At 48.0% G+C, this 19,978-nt stretch overlaps 1 protein-coding gene across 1 annotated transcript in view; it reads right to left on the bottom strand.

The window, feature by feature from the left end:
• Window positions 1-19,978, bottom strand: part of IMMP2L (inner mitochondrial membrane peptidase subunit 2) — a 662,788-nt gene that overhangs the window by 200,904 nt on the left and 441,906 nt on the right. The window contains exon 5 of the mRNA XM_066354058.1: window positions 912-977. Within this exon, the coding sequence (XP_066210155.1) occupies window positions 912-977 (66 nt within the window). The remainder of the gene's footprint in view (window positions 1-911; window positions 978-19,978) is intronic.

Here is a 19,978-nt window from a genome sequence, read left to right as displayed (position 1 = left end):
GGGCTCCCGACCTGTGGGGATTACTGGGAAAGGAGTTTGACCTCACAGGCCCACGCCCGGGGCCTGGCGCCTCCCAGCGAGCGCGGGCAGCTTCTTGGAGAAGTCCTAGCCTGGACTCTGCTCCCAAACCCAGAGACGGCTCAGTCTGCACTGTCACTGACGCAGATGCCTTTTCAAAAACAAACAAGCAAACCTACCAAAGAAAACCCCAGGATCGGAACACTTTCTGAACACAGTTCCCCTAGCAGAGCATGTGGACTCCCACACTCCCACCTTGTCCACCCCTGGTTAGAACTGAATTGGAGTCAGAACCAAAACACGGGGTGGATCACGGCGCATCAGTTTCCTTGTTGATTCGCGTACGTTGTCCCGCACGCATCCGCAAGTGCGTGAAGAAGACTGGACCGCAGGCTGTTAAAACGCCTGACCGCCACCACGCCCTCGTCTGGGGCTACTAGTCTGCGCCTGGTCCACTTCTCCTCCGGCATCCCCCTCCCTCCCCCGTCTCGGTTATAACAAAGCCTCCTCCTTGGCTCCTGAATCTGCCTCTGAAAACAATGGAATGTCCTCACACGTTCCTCAGATGGACCTTCACATAACAATCGAAAACGACCATGCTCACTTTAATATCTGAAAAAGCAATGTCCTAACGCTCACTTTAGGAAACACGGTGAATTTCGGTTGAATTAGTTAGTGTCTCTTTCTCCTGGTCCTCTTTGCTCAAAGCATCCGACCGGCCAGGGTGTGTCCGTCTTACATCCTGAAAGGGCTGGGTCTGCTGTCTCGTCTGACATACGTCCCCAGAGCTTTGGTCCTCTTTGAAATGTGATTTAAAATGCAACCAACAACAAAAAAATGTGGATATTGATTGCTCAGTGGAACTCAAAATAAAACAACAATGAAGTACTCACTTGACGATGTCCCCTTCCAGGGCAATCACCCTCTTGATGATCTTCTGTCCTGGGTTTTTGGGGGACCTAGAATGAAAGGAGGTGACACCATCAGCTGTGTTTCTGGGTTTTGTTATTTTTAAAGAAAACAAGAAGAAATTCTACTACAGAACCGGCTCTCTGAAAGGCATTATCGAATCATGACTCTTGTGTCCATGACGTTACTCCGACGTAGGTCCCACGTGAGAGGAGCTACTGCTATCCGAGTCGTTCTCTGGAGGGGAAGGAGTCACACTAGCACTTCACAAAGATTCAAAATAAAGGGGGATAAAGATTTTCATTATGAAGTACTTGAAGGAAAGAGGATTCAGAGATGATTAAAAAAATAGTGATCAAGCATTTCTTTAAAACGATAATATACTGAAAGGTCTTCATTCCATTTAAAATGAGCAGAGGAGTTTGATTTAAATCCTCCAGAGAACCCTGAGGATGAGAGGTAGCGTTTGGAGAAAATAAAGAGTGAAGAAATTCTCTCAAACTCCGTTTGGGCTCAACCATGTAGAGACTATGTGCTTCAGAGCGCTGACCACACAGGCTGCTGGCGCGCAGAGAAACGGACCAGACCTGAGACGCCCCGCACGGATACCAAACATCGTTTGTTTTGAGCTGGGATCAATAGCTTACGGTAAATAATTCCTTAAAGTAATACCGTTTGCTCTAAATGCATGCCTCCTCCCTCTCTTCTGGCCTCCGTCCCTCCTGTCCCCTCCCCCTCACTCTGTCTCCGGGATCTCTCACTGTGGGGGGAGCCCTGTGTGTGCCCAGCAGCCCTACCCACCAACCGACACCCAGCTAGGAACCAAGGTCTGCCAGCCCTCGCGTGGGGGGGGGGGTGTGTGGAAGCACATCCTTCAGTCCCAGTCAAGTGATGGGGGTACAGCTCTGGCCCATGGCTTTCCCGCATCCTCAGAGAGACCCTTAAGCCAGACCACCCACTACAGCTGCTTCTGGGCTCTCTGATCCTTAGAAAACATGTGAGAGAGTAAGTGTTTGCTGTAAGCTGCTAGAGATTGGCCGGGTCATTTGTTACACAGCAATGGGTAAATCCAGCTTAATACATCCTACTTCCTGCCAATAGCATTTCAAGTCTCTCGGTTTAACAGACCTGTTTCTCACATAAATGATCCATGAATATGCATTTGATTCCCGGCCAGGGCACACAGAAGAAGCGCCCATTTGCTTCTCCACCCCCTCCTCCTTCCTCCCTGTCTCTCTCTTCCCCTCCCACAGCCAAGGCTCCATTGGAGCAAAGATGGCCCGGGCGCTGGGGATAGCTCCTTGGCCTCTGCCCCAGGCGCTAGAGTGGCTCTGGTCGCGGCAGAGCGACGCCCCGGAGGGGCAGAGCATCGCCCCCTGGTGGGCAGAGCGTAGCCCCTGGTGGGTGCGCCCGGTGGATCCCGGTTGGGCGCATGCGGGAGTCTGTCTGACTGTCTCTCCCCGTTTCCAGCTTCAGAAAAATACAAAAAAAAAAAAGCATTTGACAAAAGTGAATAGATAAAAATGTGTTTAGCTCAAGTCACATTTAAAATGAATTAATTTTTTTTTTGAAAAAAGAGGCAAATATACAAAAGCTGAAAAGAGTAAATATATTCAAAGTGTAATACTTCATCAAAAGAAACAGGAAGTGTCAATAAGATTAGTATTTTATATCGTATTGTCAAGAGACAATGAAGTTGTGGAATCACATCTATTTGAGACAATGAGTCTCACAACTTTCACTAAATTAATTACCTTTTTATTTTAAAAGAAAATTTGATCAGAGCGTTTGATTGAATTGTTCCCTTCACTGAAAGACCAAACATTCTATTTCTATAAAGTTAATGCCATTTATGTATAGCTAGAGTGAGGGCACGCCCAAGATAATGCAATTCATGTCTTCAGTGAGGGGCCTTCCGGAACATTTCTCTCCCACATCTTTCTATTGAGATAACCAGAAACATATAAAATAATATTCAACCTCAGGGATCGCTAAAGAATTGTGTATTAAAGCAATGGGGTACTGTTTTCCTATTATATTGACAAAAATAATAATAATTATTATAATAAAAGTTTGTTGTTGAGCATTCAGGGACATGGATAATCTGAATATAAAGTGTGTGGTCACCTAACATGCCTTTTGATAAATATGTCAAGGATGTATATTCTTTTTAACATAGCAATGACACTTTTTGGAATTTATCCTAATGAAATGATTACGAACGTCCTGCAAAATTTCAACTACGTGGATGTGGTCAATTTTTTAAAAAAGAGAAAAAAAATAATTCAACAAGAATAGATTGGTAAAATAATAAATAAACCCACATAATAAAATATTCCCTAGCCATGAAAACTGATGTTAGAAAAGAATGTTTAATGATATGGAAATATCAACAGAATGAATAGGGTGAAAATGCAAGCTAGAAGGGGTTCTGTGTAGCGTGACCACACACAGGTGGTGACAGAGAGGCCACGTGCGTGCGGCTGTCCTGGGAACAGCCGGGAAGGGCAGAGGACAAAGAGAAGGGCTGTGCTGGGCGGAGTTGTGTGTGTGATAAACACCTGCCCACATTTTTGGTTTGGATGACTGGGAAGCCCCTTAGCGGTCGACAACTGTGTGTGTCACGTGGCATTACCCGAGAAGACACTCTCCCAGGCAGGGGTGGGGCCGAAACTAATCACTGCGTTTCCAGCCTCTAATACTGACGCAATATTAACGTTAATGAAACCATAAGAAAAGCAACCTTCATCAGCATAAAACAATAGGCTAAGCCCGCAATCTTTAAGCTTTTGAGATACTTTAAAACTATTTTATACTTTATTTTTATTTTTGATAATTTTTTTTTTCCTTTCTTGAGAGAGAGGCGAGGAGAAAGAGAGAGAGAGAGAGAGAGAGAGAGAGAGCGAGGAACGTGGAGCTGCTCCTGTCAGTGCCCAGACTGGGGATCGAACCGGAAACCGTCGGCTCTGGGAGGACTCTCCAACAGACCGAGCTCTCCAGCCAGGGCTGAAAACTATTTCAAATTTTAAGACAATCCCTATTCTAAGATCACAAAGCAAAGCAGAATATGCAAAGTGACTTATCTATATAATTAAAATCTTATGAATTACTACTTAAATAGATGTATAAATTTTAATGTAATATTAAACTCAGATCTAATCAAATGATTCAAAATGAAAAGAAGCTATTATTATTAACATTAATCCCATTACTGCTCAAAAATCTATATTTTAATCATTAGGCTGCTGAATGCATTCCTTTGAAATACGAAGAAGTGATACGGAAATTATCACCGATTTACTCTGTGAAAGTCATCGAACTTCCCTTTGTCTCAATTTGCTTGGCCACTTGCAGGTCTCCAAGGAAGAATAGCTAGTGAAGAATTGTGCCTAACGTGAGGGATACAGCATATCCCGGCCCCATAAATAGTAAAATTTGCATTTAAATTTGTCATTTTAGTGTTTTCACAGAAAGCATTGTTTTGCAATATTTCTTTCCTTCTTTCTGGAGCCTGGATTTCAGTCATTCCATTACAGGCTGATGCTTTAATTAGGTAAGAGTTTTCCAGAGGCTCGGACTCGAGGCCCCGCCAGTCCCTGTGCTGCATCCAGGGCTGGCTCTGTGCTGCGCAGGTCAGTTTGATTTGGGAGAACTTGTCTCTAATGAACGTCGTCGTGGGGAGGGAACAGGGTCTGGTACAGTCTTAAGAGTTTATGATGCTTTAACAGTCTTCTTGAATTGCACTTTCTATCTTGAGAGAAATGTTGCCATGTTGACCCTGTGACAAGCCAGAATGATGCCTTCTGTCTTAGATCTTTCTGATTCCATGTTCTTGTACGTTCCCCAGAGGTGGCCATTCCGCTCGTGCCTGGAAATCTGGAACACTCCAGAGATCTGGAACACTCCAGAGAAGCCTTCTTGTGTTTTGTGAGGACGCGATGAGCATGGATTAGACCAGCTCCGTTCCTGACCCCACGCCTGTCCTGATGTCACATGGATGCCCTGACCCTGTGACTCAGACCTCCCGTGCTTCTCCCATGTTTAGTAAAATGATTTTTATATTTACGTGCTTCAGGATTGGCCCAAATTACCACTAAATTAACCTCAGGTTTAGAGGTCACTTTAGCTACAGCCTAATTAATATCAACATTAATCCCTCAAAAATACCACAGTCTACATATATAATAGGACACCGATTGCATTGCATATATTACCGCAAGGTCTAATCTTTAACTTTTCACTAATGAGGTAAAAGGAAGAACCAATACTCTGGGGATACCTTGTATTAGGTAGACTATTTTTTTACTGTCCTTAAGGGTGGCCACTCATTAAACCACACAACTGTGCAGCATCGTACGTTATAAAATGCAAGTGTTGCTGTTTTAATCATCAAAATAAGATGTAGAAAGAAAAGTCCATACGGCACAGTTATGAAAACTCAAAGAAGTCATCAAATGACAGCTTCCTTTGTTTTGTTGTTGTTTTTGCTTTGTTTTGCTATAATTTTGGACAATACTGCCCGGGTGTGACATGGTTTTTGCAGGTTAGCCCTAACAAAGGCCTGTGACACCATGTAGCTCTTCCTCTGCTACCTTTAATCTCGCCCGTTCTCCACGGCCTGTGTGCTTCTGCTCGGTGCCCTGATGCCCCGCAAACCACGCGGACGTGGGTGCGGTGGAAACGGCTGTCACTGTCCCACCTCGGCCTCATGAGCCCAGACTGGTACCGCAGGCCAGCGACGGTACCAGTCTGGGCTCATCCTCCAGCAGGCGCGTCTAGATCAGAGGTCCCAAACCAGAAGAAGCCAGAGACACTCCAATCCAGCGTGCAGACACGTCTCGTTTGATCCACACATTATTGACTCACTTATTTTTTTTTTTTTTTTTTGCATTTTCTTTTGCATTTTTCTGAAGCTGGAAACAGGGAGAGACAGTCAGACAGACTCCCGCATGCGCCCAACCCGGGATCCACCCGGCACGCCCACCAAGGGGCGACGCTCTGTCCACCAGGGGGCGATGCTCTGCCCATCCTGGGCGTCGCCATGTTGCGACCAGAGCCACTCTAGCGCCTGAGGCAGAGGCCACAGAGCCATCCCCAGCGCCCGGGCCATCTTTGCTCCAATGGAGCCTTGGCTGCGGGAGGGGAAGAGAGAGACAGAGAGGAAGGAGGGGGGCGGAGGGGTGGAGAAGCAAATGGGCGCTTCTCCTGTGTGCCCTGGCCGGGAATCGAACCCGGGTCCTCCGCACGCTAGGCCGACGCTCTACCACTAAGCCAACCGGCCAGGGCCTGACTCACTTATTTTTAAATCTTGAGCTGGCCACGCAAACAAGAGACTTCACATAAAAATTTTAATTTTTTTTTTTTGTTCCTCCTGGGAAGAAATAAGAGGATAATCCCGTGGCCCTCGGACCACGGTCTTGCATGCTGAGCGCGCACTGGAGCCGAGAAACGGATACTGAGAGTTGCAGAAGCGTCTCGTGCCTGACGGCCGGGGCGATTGGGAACCTCCGGAACATTGAAGATTGCTTCCGCCCCCAGCATCCTGGAAGTACCGAGCAGACACGAAAGCAAGTTCTGGCAGAGGGTCTCGGGTCTCACATGTAGTAAGTGCTCGGTGCAGGTTAGAGTCATCCCTTCCTAAAATAAATCCAAGAGGAGTTCAATGAACTGGGCTCAGGCATACGGCTATAATCTTTTTTTTTTTTTTTTTTTTTTTTTAGGCTTACAAAGATAGACTATTAATTTTAAAAATCCTCCAGTAAAAGGATTTCCAGAGTCGCATTAGAGGGCAAGAAACGCGTGTGAAAGGTTTGGTCCAGTTCGATGACACAATTAAACTGAAGAAACATTAAAACTAAACATGATTGTGTTCATACTGCAAAGTCGCAGGTTAATGGCAAATTAAATGGGTATTTATCGGTTCCATCAAGCTGAAGACCAGTCATCTGCAGTGTTGGGTTCTGTGTACCTGCACACAGCCCCGTGTTTTAATGATTCATTTTTCTGGATTCAATGCAGCTTCATTAATTAACGCTCTCAACCCTTCTACTGAGGTCAGTGTTTCAGCTACATTATTGCCCCCTGAAGACATCTCTTTCCATCATGCGGATCTCTTAAACAAAAGAAACAATAGACACTTTTGTTCCTCTTCAGATTCATTTAGAAAATTATATATATATATATATACACACACATAAGCAAATATATATCACATACAGTCAAATATATATATACACACACATACCCACATATGTATGTGTATATATATTTGTATGTGTGTGAATATATATACATATATATATATACATATATATATATATATAAAATTTCTAAGAATTTCTTTGCCCTGAGATCTCAGAAAATGCTCCGATTCAAGGGCCTCAATACTGGCAAAGTGAATTCTAGAAATGGTGGCGAGAACCCAGGCTCATGTTTCAAACGTGTAATCTATAACAGTGGCCTTTCTTAGCTAGGGAACAGGTCTTGGTGGAAGGGAGACCTTCGAATGGGGTCACCATCGGGCAGGGACAGACGGCGGTGACGTGAGCAGTCTGTCACCGCAACACACAGTGAGCAGAAATTCAGAGCGCCGGGGCCAACGCCCTTGGACAGGCTCGTGCTGCGGGGCAGGAACTCGCCAGGGGCGGGGCCAGGACGGTTTATCTACTCTGTCCTTCTCTCTAAGCCCACCCTTCCTGACTCGGTCACCGACCAGCGGGAATGGAGGGTTTCAGAGGGCCAGGGACACCCCAGTCACGGCTCTAGGGATCTGAGACCACAACAGCAGGACACACGAGCTCGGGTTTTCAGACTGGTCTTCTAGAATTCCTTACCCGTCAGCGTATTGTAACGGTGCTGAGGAGACCACAGAAGCGTGAACGTGAAAAAAAAAACTAAACTCTATTTTATGGCTAAACATTTTCTTGGTTAAATTTCACAGTGTTTCACTGACACTAACAATGATTACAAGAGATTTAATAAGCAGATAGTGACAGCTGGTCTTATTAATAAATCAGCCTTGATTATGTAAAATCAATTAAATGTGTATTATGTCTAACTTCCGTAATTGAAAAGAGATGAAAAACAGTTTTTTAAACTTGAGTGTTTTTGGTTCCAGAAAAAAAAAAAAAAAAATGTCTTCACATAAACATGAAAAAAAAAAAAAAATCTAAGAAATTTAGCATAATCACCACAATAAGTTAATTTCTGCTAATGTTTATGAACTCAAGCATTTCCAAACACAGACTTGCGCCATCTTCGGGTGGGGGTGAACAGAATCACAATCACGCTGCACTGTTTAGAACAGGCTGGACATAAAGGAACGTGGATGGTGCACGCGTTCAAGACACTGACCGGGTCTGTGCCGATTCCGCCGCGCAAGATGCAACCTCGCTATTTCATGAAACTCCTCCGACCTATAAAGAAACTTCTGGGCGAACAAACACATCCCCTGATTCATCTCTTCTATAAATCTGGGTGTTCACACCTCGGATAAGCATCAAGTTGAACCTCTCTGTGAACTGGAGGAGATGAAGACTTTGACAAATACGTATTATTATTTTAATATAGACCGGCACAGTGCAGACCTTCCTACAGAAATGTCACCACTCTGTCCACGGTCGCAGCGGGGCCTGCCCTCGGGGGTGTCTGCCCTGCTCTGCCCTCCTCCCACACTGGCTCTCCGAACGCGCCTCCATGTAAGACCGTGGTGTGAAACAGAATCAGCGGGTCTTCAGGGGAATTAAAACCATTCATCTAGCCTCATCACCGTCAAACGAGCCAGGTCCGGACGTCACGCCACCATCTGGGGGAGTCCGGAGGCAGCCGCACAGGCCACAGCCTGGACGGGGGGGAGGCAGTGCCATTTCTAGATCCAGCCTCCACCCTCCCGTCCACATGGCGCCCGAAGGGCAGCCCGGCCGAGATGCCGCGTGAACACTAGTGCGCGTGAGCTGGAGAGGGGACGCTGACCCCGGTGCCCGAGCCGCGTGGCCCCTGCGGAGGGCACAGGGCCAGCCTGCCGCTCGGAGCTCGCCCTCCTCCTGGCCGGGTGCACAGGGCCAGCCTGCCGCTCGGAGCTCGCCCTCCTCCTGGCCGGGTGCCCAGGGCCAGCCTGCCGCTCGGAGCTCGCCCTCCTCCTGGCCGGGTGCCCAGGGCCAGCCTGCCGCTCGGAGCTCGCCCTCCTCCTGGCCGGGTGCCCAGGGCCAGCCTGCCGCTCGGAGCTCGCCCTCCTCCTGGCCGGGTGCACAGGGCCAGCCTGCCGCTCGGAGCTCGCCCTCCACCCGGCCGGGTGCCCAGGGCCAGCCTGCCGCTCGGAGCTCGCCCTCCTCCTGGCCGGGTGCACAGGGCCAGCCTGCCGCTCGGAGCTCGCCCTCCACCCGGCCGGGTGCCCAGGGCCAGCCTGCCGCTCGGAGCTCGCCCTCCACCCGGCCGGGTGCCCAGGGCCAGCCTGCCGCTCGGAGCTCGCCCTCCACCCGGCCGGGTGCCCAGGGCCAGCCTGCCGCTCGGAGCTCGCCCTCCACCCGGCCGGGTGCCCAGGGCCAGCCTGCCGCTCGGAGCTCGCCCTCCTCCTGGCCGGGTGCTGGTCACACTGTGTGGGGACCATGTCGTGCCCAGGGCAGGGGTGCCTTGGTCCGAGTGAGCAGGGCGGGAACAAAGACGGTCTCCACCCATGCCCAGGTGCTGAGACTGAGCCTCCACCCACCTTGTCACCCACAAGTCACTTCTCACCTGCCACATGCCTGGGGAAAGATGAGACAGAACGGTGACTTTTAGAGACATAAAGATGACGATTTTACCTATGGGACAGTACGCTTCTGAAGTCTGCTTGACTGTGCCCGATGTGTGCCCCTCTGAGGTGACATTCCAGACAATGACACCAGAGTGTCTTCAAAGTCGCCTTTTCTGTGACCGGATTATAGGTGGATGCTGATGTACTGCGCCCCAGACTTTTTGTCTCGTGGCTGTGGCGACCACGTGACACTTCCCAGGGTCAGGCAGTAACTTATAAAGAGTTAGACGGGAGTGGGGACCTTCCGGTGGTTGCCAGGATGGGGGGCGGGTGGTGAGGGGACCTTAACAAGGGAGAATCAGACAGGCCACATACCTCAGGGGACACCAGCAGGGAGGGGTGCTGCCGCGGTCCAGGTGTCCCCTGGAGCTGTCATACTGTCAACCCCCCAGAGCAGGCATCCCCAAACTACAGCCCGCGGGCCGCATGTGGCCACCTGAAACCATTTATACAGCTCCCGCCGCACTTCCGGAAAGGGGCACCTCTTTCACTGGTGGTCAGTGAGAGGAGCACTGTATGTGGCGGCCCCCCAACGGTCTGAGGGACAGTGAACTGGCCCCCTGTGTAAAAAGTTTGGGGACCCCTGCCCCAGAGTCTGGGGCTCCTCTGGACAGAGGGGCGTGGTCAACATGAGTTTGCCTTTAACTGCCTCAGCACCCTCTCAGGGGCGCCCCAACTTGGACAGAGCAGGCCTCTCTCGCTGTTAGCAACTTAGATGCAGTAATGGCAAAAGAAAGTTATTTATTTTCGCGTACCTGGGTTTTACGGCCTGAGAACTCGCACCCACTTCGTTTCTTTATTCCGTCGTATAACTATCTGAGGTTCGTACGCTCTCTAGTGCCTGCGGTGACACGCATTATTAACGGGGGTGACGCTGCTGCTGGATCCTAGTTTTTCTGGTACAGTTAGGTGGATGTGTGTGGGAAGAGGTGACGTTCCTCGCCATCGCTGAAACTCCCCTCACTTCTCTACACGGCTCCGTCTCCTGGAGAACGTGGACGGCGTAGAAGGTAGGATGTCAGCGCAAGACGGTGCGTTTCTGCTCTGACCCGGTTGAACTTATTAATTTTTACAACGCAGCAGCAGCGTCTCGCAGGCAAGTTCTCGGGCTCCGATAAATACACACAATTTGCTCCCTTGAAAATGTCAACTTTATGCCCCCCAAGACAAGACAGTCTCCGCAAATTGTCTTCAAGAAAAAAAAAATCAAATAAAACACATGAGTTTGGGGAGTTTCACATCTGCAACAGCTCACGTCTGAAAACCGTGGTATTTCCCTGCCCGGCTTCAGAGCCGGCTGCGCAGCTCTGGTTGCTAAGTTACCAGAAACTTTTCCTCTATATTTCATTTCCTGCAGTTTCCACGACAATAAGTTGCTGCTATGATAGTTTATTCATCAACGCCCTAAACAACAACAACAAGATACGCAGATTAAATTAAATGTCTAAATCCTATTCTTGATGGTCTGTATGCCTTAGTCCAGGGGTCCCCAAACTTTTTACACAGGGGGCCAGTTCACTGTCCCTCAGACCATTGGAGGGCCGGACTATAAAAAAAAACTATGAACGGCCCTGGCCGGTTGGCTCAGCGGTAGAGCGTCGGCCTAGCGTGCGGAGGACCCGGGTTCGATTCCCGGCCAGGGCACACAGGAGAAGCGCCCATTTGCTTCTCCACCCCTCCGCCGCGCTTTCCTCTCTGTCTCTCTCGTCCCCTCCCGCAGCCAAGGCTCCATTGGAGCAAAGATGGCCCGGGCGCTGGGGATGGCTCTGTGGCCTCTGCCCCAGGCGCTAGAGTGGCTCTGGTCGCAACATGGCGACGCCCAGGATGGGCAGAGCATCGCCCCCTGGTGGGCAGAGCGTCGCCCCTGGTGGGCGTGCCGGGTGGATCCCGGTCGGGCGCATGCGGGAGTCTGTCTGACTGTCTCTCCCTGTTTCCAGCTTCAGAAAAATGAAAAAAAAAAAAAAAACTATGAACAAATCCCTGTGCACAATGCACTTATCTTATTTTAAAGTAAAAAAACGAGTACAAATACGATATTTAAAATAAAGAAAAAGTAAATTTAAATCAACAAACTGACTAGTATGTCAATGGGAACCATACTCCTCTCACTGACCACCAATGAAAGAGGTGCCCCTTCCGAAAGTGCGGCCGGGGCTGGATAAATGGTCTCAGCGGGCCACATATGGCCCGTGGGCCGTAGTTTGGGGACCCCTGCCTTAGTCTCTAGGTCACCTAGCGAGAGCCTCCTGCCCGCTGGTGGGAGTTCAGGGCGGGACAGCCAGGGGCGGTGCAGGGTCTGATCAGCATTTAGAAAGGGTGCTGAGGGGTTGAGAAGCAATGCCTTTGAGGGAGAAGAGCCGAGAAAGAATGGGGAGAGACTGGAAGGGACCCTTGAGGGACAATGGGAGGAAGGGAGGGAGACTTTTCCCAGGGACTGACAGAAGTGACTTGACGAGGGTAAACCAAGTCACAGAGGTACAGACCGGTGACTGGAGGGAAACACAGAGGGTGTGGTGACAATGGATTCGCCAGGGAGCCCGGAAGTACAATGACTCCACCTGGAGACGGCACCCCCTTGGGAGTTGCTGAATTCGGGTTCGGATCATTCTCCGACCCTCCGAGACCGAGAAACGTTGGCTGTGTTGTTGCTGTCACTCACAACCCTGCGATTGTCCTTTCCTTTGTTAGGCTGTCCTGGACGCAACTTATCCTTTGTAAGGAGACTCAGAGACCAAACACTCCTGCCCATAAGTGTTCTAGATATAAGAACCCCGAAGGAATCCCTTCCCCGGGTCACCTCCATGTTTCAATGTCTCAGCCTGCCCTGCAACCTTTCACCAGGCTGGACACTGTCTTACCCCTTTTTTTTTTTTTTTGTATTTTTCTGAAGCTAGAAATGGGGAGAGACAGTCAGACAGACTCCCGCATGAGCCGGAGCGGGATCCACCTGGCATGCCCACCAGGGGGCGATGCTCTGCCCCTCCGGGGCATCGCTCTGCCACGACCAAAGCCACTCTAGCGCCTGGGGCAGAGGCCAAGGAGCCATCCCCAGCGCCCGGGCCATCTTTGCTCCAATGGAGCCTCGGCTGCGGGAGGGGAAGAGAGAGACAGAGAGGAAGGAGAGGGGGAGGGGTGGAGAAGCAGATGGGTGCCTCTCCTGTGTGCCCTGGCTGGGAATTGAACCCGGGACCCCTGCACGCCAGGCCGACACTCTACCGCTGAGCCAACCAGCCAGGGCCTGTCTTACCTTTTATTAGCCGATTTTACTGTCGGTGAGAAGTATAACGTGTTGTCAGGTATGTCTTTTTTCATAAAAACAAAAACACCTTAACATGTTCAGGATGCTGTTTGCTAGACAACCTCCCCCCCCCCCCCCCCGCATCTATCATTCTTCAGTATACACATATGGCAGGTGCTTTCTCTTTCTCGTTCTTAAAATTTTATTCCAAATAATCGGGGTACCCACGTCAAGCGGAACTTGCCAGGTCTGCCCACGTGGGCTTTCCTTCCGGGAAGCCGCTCTGACAGAGGCTGAGAGACAGAGATAAAGGAGGAGGGGCGCCTGCTTCTCATTCTGCGCACACACGCTTAACGGACTCTAATCTCCGCACCTGTCATGTCGCCCGCTCCCCGTGAGCCGCGCATCCTGCTGGCTCCGAAGCCACTCTGCGGCTCAGACGTGATCAGCAGCTCCCCGCGGAACCAGGGTGGCGGAGAGAGATTGCGGAGTGTAAACCAGGGCACGCCCTTGTCCGTGTCTGTACGGGAAATTCGCAGGGGCGGGGCTCCCATAGGGTTCCCAGCGCCGGAGCTTAACGAGTCTCTCCCGGACACGGGGAGGACCATGCGGGACCCTCAAAGTCAGCTGCGGTGGGGGTACAGCCGCACCAAACGGAATTAGGGAAAATAATCTCCAACTGCCTTTACATGGCTACCGGTCAAACGCATATAGGAGGCTTTGCTTTAACTAAAAGCCGATTTGAAGAAACACCTGCTCACCACCACCACCCCCTTCTTCATCTGAATGGTAGAAGCTTCAGCTCCACGTCCCTAGAGCATGGCAGCTTTGCCAAGAGACAAGAACATCAGTGACTAAAAAGATCCCCTGTATGAAATCACTGTCCAGGGCTCTAACCTCCTGCAGAGTGGGTCTGTAGGCAATGGCTTACTGCCTTGGATTGACCAGGAGGAGGAGAGGTGTTTTGAGTTATAGGATGTGATTCATGTCTGTTTTGGACTTTCTAAATAACCCAAGCCTGCTCCCTAAAATAAAATGCCTTGCTTGAAAAGAGGGAAGGAAATCACTGAAATACATCGCCTCTATTAGATGACTTAGCTCCGTGTAAAAGCAAGAGCCCCAAAGCCTGGCTGCGGCAGACCACCCCTCTCCCGCCAGTTGTCACCTCTTTCCAAAAGGGGCCGTCTGCTCGCCAGGCCCTGTCTGGCACACTGCCCACCTCTCCGGGCGGGTCTCTGGCACTTGGGTGCCTGCCCTTAACTTTTTATTGCAAGCCACGTCCGTGTCCTTCCCAACACTTCTTGCCAAAGATTTCCTTCAACACCACCTCCTCCACATTTGGATGCTCATCCTTCCTGGATACCATTGTTTTCAAGACAACAACATTTCCTGTGACATTGTTCTGTGTTATGCAAAAAGGAGGAAAACTTTCTGCACATCTCATCTTTTACAATTACAATTCCCTGCATCCATATTATAATTCCAGGCTTTAAAGATTGAAACCCAATATTCAGAGGAGTCCTATGAGGAAGAAATAGCTAATTCACATGTTTCTGGAAAAGATCATATTTCCTTTTCATTAACTTTTTAATACTTAAAAGTCTAATATACTCAGGGCTGCCCTAATCTAATCAGATAGCCAATATCCTGCTGTAGAATTATTACAAATAATTTAACAGCTTTGAAAGAAAAGGCAAAGACACGGAGCTCAAAGGTTGTAACTCCACAGAACGAAAAGTCTGGTGAGTGACCATACTGGAATCTCTAACAGAACCCCTCAAACTGTATCACCACCCTTCTAAGTTAAAAGCACATTTTAATTGGTTCCCAACCATCCGTTCTGATCGCTTTCAAGTCACAGGCTCAGCTATTTAGGATGCAGGTGGCCTCCTCGCCACGGCGGCTGGCCGTGTGTGCTTGACCTCCTGCCTGTTAACAAAGAGACTCAATTAGTTATTTGCTGTTTGGAATGGCCATTTCCTTTCACCTCCACCTTGATGTAAGCACTAAAAGGCTCACGTGCTTTATCACCTTAACCTCGGTGTTTGGAGGGTGCACGCAGCATTGCTGAACTGCCAGCTCGATAACCATGGTGATCCAGAAAGCCCATTTTCGGGACCACAGCACCTGCGTGCCTCATGCTGGAGTCCGCACCTTGTGGACACAGGGAAGCACCTGCCAGTGGCTCTGTTCTCACAGGTACAGCGAAGCTCTGGCATCCTCAGACATCTCACCACATGCACAGAAGTAACGCGCTGGGGACAAACTGAAGGTATGGAAATGAACAGTGCGCTGTTTCTTCCTCCGTAGCTTTAGTGTTTCCTGGGGACCGTACTGAATCCTGTCCTTAAGCTCGGTTGCATGAGCTCGTATTTCAATCCTAGAACACCGAACCGGAATGAGAAAATAGCTTTGAGGTCAATGTGAAAATGGGCTCGGGCTGGATAGGGACAGTAGAGAGAGAGAGAGAGAGAGAGGAGGTCTGACTGTGAAAAACTAGCCACAAGAGTCCGGAAGCCATCATGAATCTTCCTACTTCCCTTGAGTTCTTAGAGCGCTAACACCGCATAACATTTTAGAAGGTCCCATGTGTCCCATACTTGTTTATTTATAGACTACTCCTGTCTCCACAAGGAGACTGTAACATATGAAAGTAATGAGCGTCTTAACCTTCTCAGGGTGTCCAGTGCTACATCCGTGACTGGCACTTACAGAACAAATAGTAAGTATTTGATGATTATCAGATCATTAGACACATACGAACGTATCGCGACCAGGTATCTCATCTAAGAGGAGGCGGAGAATGCCTGTCCTTCTGTATCCCACGCATTTCACTTAGCGCAATCTCTTCATGGCTACCCCATATTGTACATATTTGAATCCTCTCCTCAATTATAATTTTCATGACTGATATTACTCACTGTTTCGTGAATACCCGAAAAGATTTTTCAACCTAGTAGCAATCACTTGGTATATTTCTTATGATCTAATTAAATATATATATATATATATATCTCAACTAAAACTTTAAAAAAACAATGTGTAACTCCTCAATTCTTTCCAAGATAAATTATATACTGACATGAAAATTAATAGTCTTGAGCCTGCCAATCGTAGTCTGCAGATGAGTAAGTAGTTCTGAAACTGCACAATCTCGGGCTGAGCCCTGGGAATCTAGAATCTACATATTAAAAAAAGCATCTAGGTGCTTCCAACATAGGCAGTCTCCCCTTCCCTTTGACAGACACAACCGGTAACCCACCCAGAAAAATGCCACCGATTGGCTCCTCATATATTCAGTCAAGACATAAGCCATACAAAAGAGCCATGATCTATTTCCACCATGAGCATGACAAATAATACTGAGTTTAAAACAGGAACAAAATTCCACACTAGTGGAAAAAACAAAATGTCCTATTAAGGAAAAGCCCAACATTCTAAAAATTCCCTGTTTAACTTCCACCTGGAATCGGAGCTACAACTGGCAGGGAAGAGCAGGTAACGCGTAAGCAGGTAATGACGCCCCGTCTCCAGGGGTGCAGAGAATATAAATCCTCCCTCGGGGAAGGCACAATGATGGGAGATTAGAGCGTAACAAAGGCTACGGTGCAGAATAATCAGAATAATCCGTTGCTTCTCGCCATTAATCAGTCAGCAAATATTTGCGGAATGACAGCCAGGTACCAGGAGCTCCGCGTGGCACTAGTCTGCAAAACTGACCTTATTCCAATTGTGAGGCATGTGGTATTTTTAGGATTCGGGCCCAAATGCTAGTAGCTCTGTTGTCATGAGCAAGACATTTACCTCTCTAAGCATCTGTCTTTTCTTGAGTAAAATGACGTGATGACAAGTGGTACTACTGACCCTCAAATGTTGCTGCAGGGATCAAAGGAACTTCTAAACATTGCTTTTTTTTTTTTTTTAAGTTTTTCCATTGATCCAAAGATGGGGGGTCAGGGGGATAGGGAAAGAGAGAGAAGCATTAACTTGTTGTTCCACTTAGTTGTTCCATTTACTTGTGCCCTCATTGACTGTTTCTCATGTGCTCCTGTGCCCTCATTGGTTGTTTCTCATGTGCTCCCTGACAGGGGATTGAGTCCATGACCTCAGCAGGCAAGGGCAACACTCCATCCTCTCAGCCACCCAGCCAGGACCTAAACATAACCTTTGAACATCTACTTTTGAAAGATGGAGTCTCAGAATATGAAAATGAACGATATCAGTGGGCTCCCAGGGTCCAAAGAAGCCACCATCTCTGAAACTAAAACCACAAAATGAACTTCTCACCACACAGATCACTGTAACATCCTGTGACACCTGTGTTGTGGTCGGGCTCACCCAGATAGCAGTTCAGCCGCCAAAGCCAGCAAGGAAAAAGCTTGACTCTGTACTTCCAAATAAATGTCAACTAGTTCTCTCTTCTCTCCTCTTTCTCTTTCCCTTTCTTTTTCTTCCTGCTTTCCTTCCTTAGAACCTTCATCATAAGACCTTTTTTTATTACTTATTTTTGTTTAGAGAAACAAAGAGAGAAAGGAGGGAAGGGGGAGGGGGTAGGGAGACAGAGAGAGAGGAAGGGAGGCAGAAAGAGAGAGAGAGAGAGAGAGAAGTATTAATTTGTTGTTCCAATTTAGTTGGGCATTCATTGGTTGCTACTAGTATGTGCCCAGACCAGGGATAGAACCTGCAAACTTGGCATTTTGGGGATGATGCTCTAACCAACTGAGCTGTTAAGTTTGTAGCTAAATGTATATTTACTAGGCAGTTTACAGTAAAATGCAAAAGTTCAATCAACCAATTCTGTGTGGAAAGTCAAGAGAATCTAATTGTTCTAGCTCTTGTGTATTTTAATTGTTTCTCACTAAAAACCTAGGGAACAAAATAAAAACATTAATACTGTATTAAAAATGTTCAGGAAATGCAGCAAATATTCATAGACCATCTGTAAAACAAGCACAACTAGACAAATCCGAAGTCCAAAATATTCAGAATAAATCCCTAGAGAGCTGATAAGTATTCCGCTGGTACTTCTGGCTTCTTACCATTTATGATTTTATTATTATTATTATTTTCTTTGAAATCACCCTTGTTATCATCATCCAGAAATAAGTGCTAGTAACATTTTGGCATATTTATGTTTTCTCAGTTTTTTAAAATAATAAAATAGTTAAATGATGTTTCCTAATCTTTTTTTCCCCCAAATTTTAATAGTTTGTTAAAACAAGGTTTTCCAGTTTTGAACTCCCCGAAGAATGAGAAGTCTCAGGTAGACTAACACAAATTAAAACTGAGAGATTTGTGATTATCTCATTAAGTCCATCAATACGGGTGGTCAATGAGATACTAACCCAAATTAGGGCTTTGAGAGAATTGAATTACCAGGTCTGGCAGCAGTCACACTGTTAAAATTATGTGGGTAATTAACAGTTCTCTCCTACAGTGAGGTCTATATTTGGCAAATCAAACCAATTGGTCATGCTTTACACCCCATTTAGGAAAACCTTCCTAAACTTAATAGGAAGGCTAGGCCTGACAGATAAACAATTATAACTACCCTCCTTAGGGTGTGACGAAATGTTTCAGGTACAATTGGAGAGCTGTCTTACTGCCTTTCCGCTAACTGGGGTCCCCACCTTTTCCTCCTGCACCACTGAGGTGCCATCTTGGTTTTGCTCCGTGGAGACAGACTCCGCCCACACGGAACATCTGCCTCCTCACCAGCGGGGAGAGCGGAAATAATGGTACTCAGCGTCTGGAATAAAAGTACCTTTGCTGAACTTCCGTTCTCTCTTGATTCTTGAAAAAAGAAATGGGGGAACTAACTATAAAATAATTCATTAAAACATGGAGCGTGGGGCATTCCAGATCAAACACACGTGTGTGGCAGGGTCTTTGTTTCAAAGACATTTTTTTTAAATGTCCCAGTGGGTGTCGGTCACGTGTTACATACGCTCATTTAAATACACCCGCACCTGATTTCAGGTTCTAGTCGAAAGCTGGGAACAACACAGTGATCTTTCCCTGTGTCATCGCCATGTCTTCGAAAATATCACAGCAACATCTGAGCCGCTGTCCTCTGAAAGCCAGACCCCGCTGTGCCACGGAGGGAAAGACCCACGGCTGAGGCAGGACACGTGTCGCGTGTGCGGCACCGCTGAAGGGGAACTCCCCGTTCAGGGCGACACATTGGCCCTAGCCGGATCACTAGCTACTCAAAGTCAAGTAGTTTTCAGTTGAGTTCTGACGGCGTAAGTGTTCACATCACTGGGGAAAGAGGCACAGAACATCAAAATCTGCACCTCTGTTGGCGGTCTCAGTAGAGAATCCCGGGGTTGAATAGACATGAAGACCTGGCTGCTCTCTGATCCCTGGAGGTGGTCCTGCTGGGTCAACACTGAAGCGGGTTCCTGGGTCTCATGGAGGAGCACTCACGTCGGGGTCCACGCACCACCTGAAAAGACTCTACTGCCGCCACACAGGCCCGTTTCGTGAGAACTGATGTGTACTTGAAAGGGCGTGAACAGTGTGTACCAACCCCATTTATCCTTTTTTTGTGACAGAGACAGAGACAGTCAGAGAGAGGGACAGACAGACAGGAAGGGAGAGAGATGAGAAGCATCAATTCTTCATTGTGGCACCTTAGTTGTTCATTGATTGATTTCTCATATGTGCCTTGACAGAGGGCTCCAGCAGACTGAGTGACCCCTTGCTCGAGCCAGTGACCCTGGGCTCAAGCTAGTGAGCCTTGCTCAAACCAGATGAGCCCATGCTCAAGCTGGCGACCTCGGGGGTCTTGAACCTGGGTCCTCCGCATCCCAGTCCGATGTTCCATCCACTGTGCCACCGCCTAGTCAGGCTATTCTTTTTCTTGTAAGTTAAAATTTTCTTCCTTATCATAAATTAAATAATCCAGTTTCAACTCCATCAACTAATGAAAGGTTTTTTGTTCTCCTTTTCTGTAGGATTTCTACAATGTAAGTCCTTTGTGGAAATGGCAGTTTGTGAATTTTTCTCATCTAATCAGA

Source organism: Saccopteryx leptura, chromosome 12 (genome assembly GCF_036850995.1).
Source record: "Saccopteryx leptura isolate mSacLep1 chromosome 12, mSacLep1_pri_phased_curated, whole genome shotgun sequence".
Classification (NCBI taxonomy): Eukaryota; Metazoa; Chordata; class Mammalia; order Chiroptera; family Emballonuridae; genus Saccopteryx; species Saccopteryx leptura.
The sequence above is the reverse complement of the archived record's forward strand: the minus strand, read 5'-3'. Positions and strand labels throughout refer to the sequence as shown.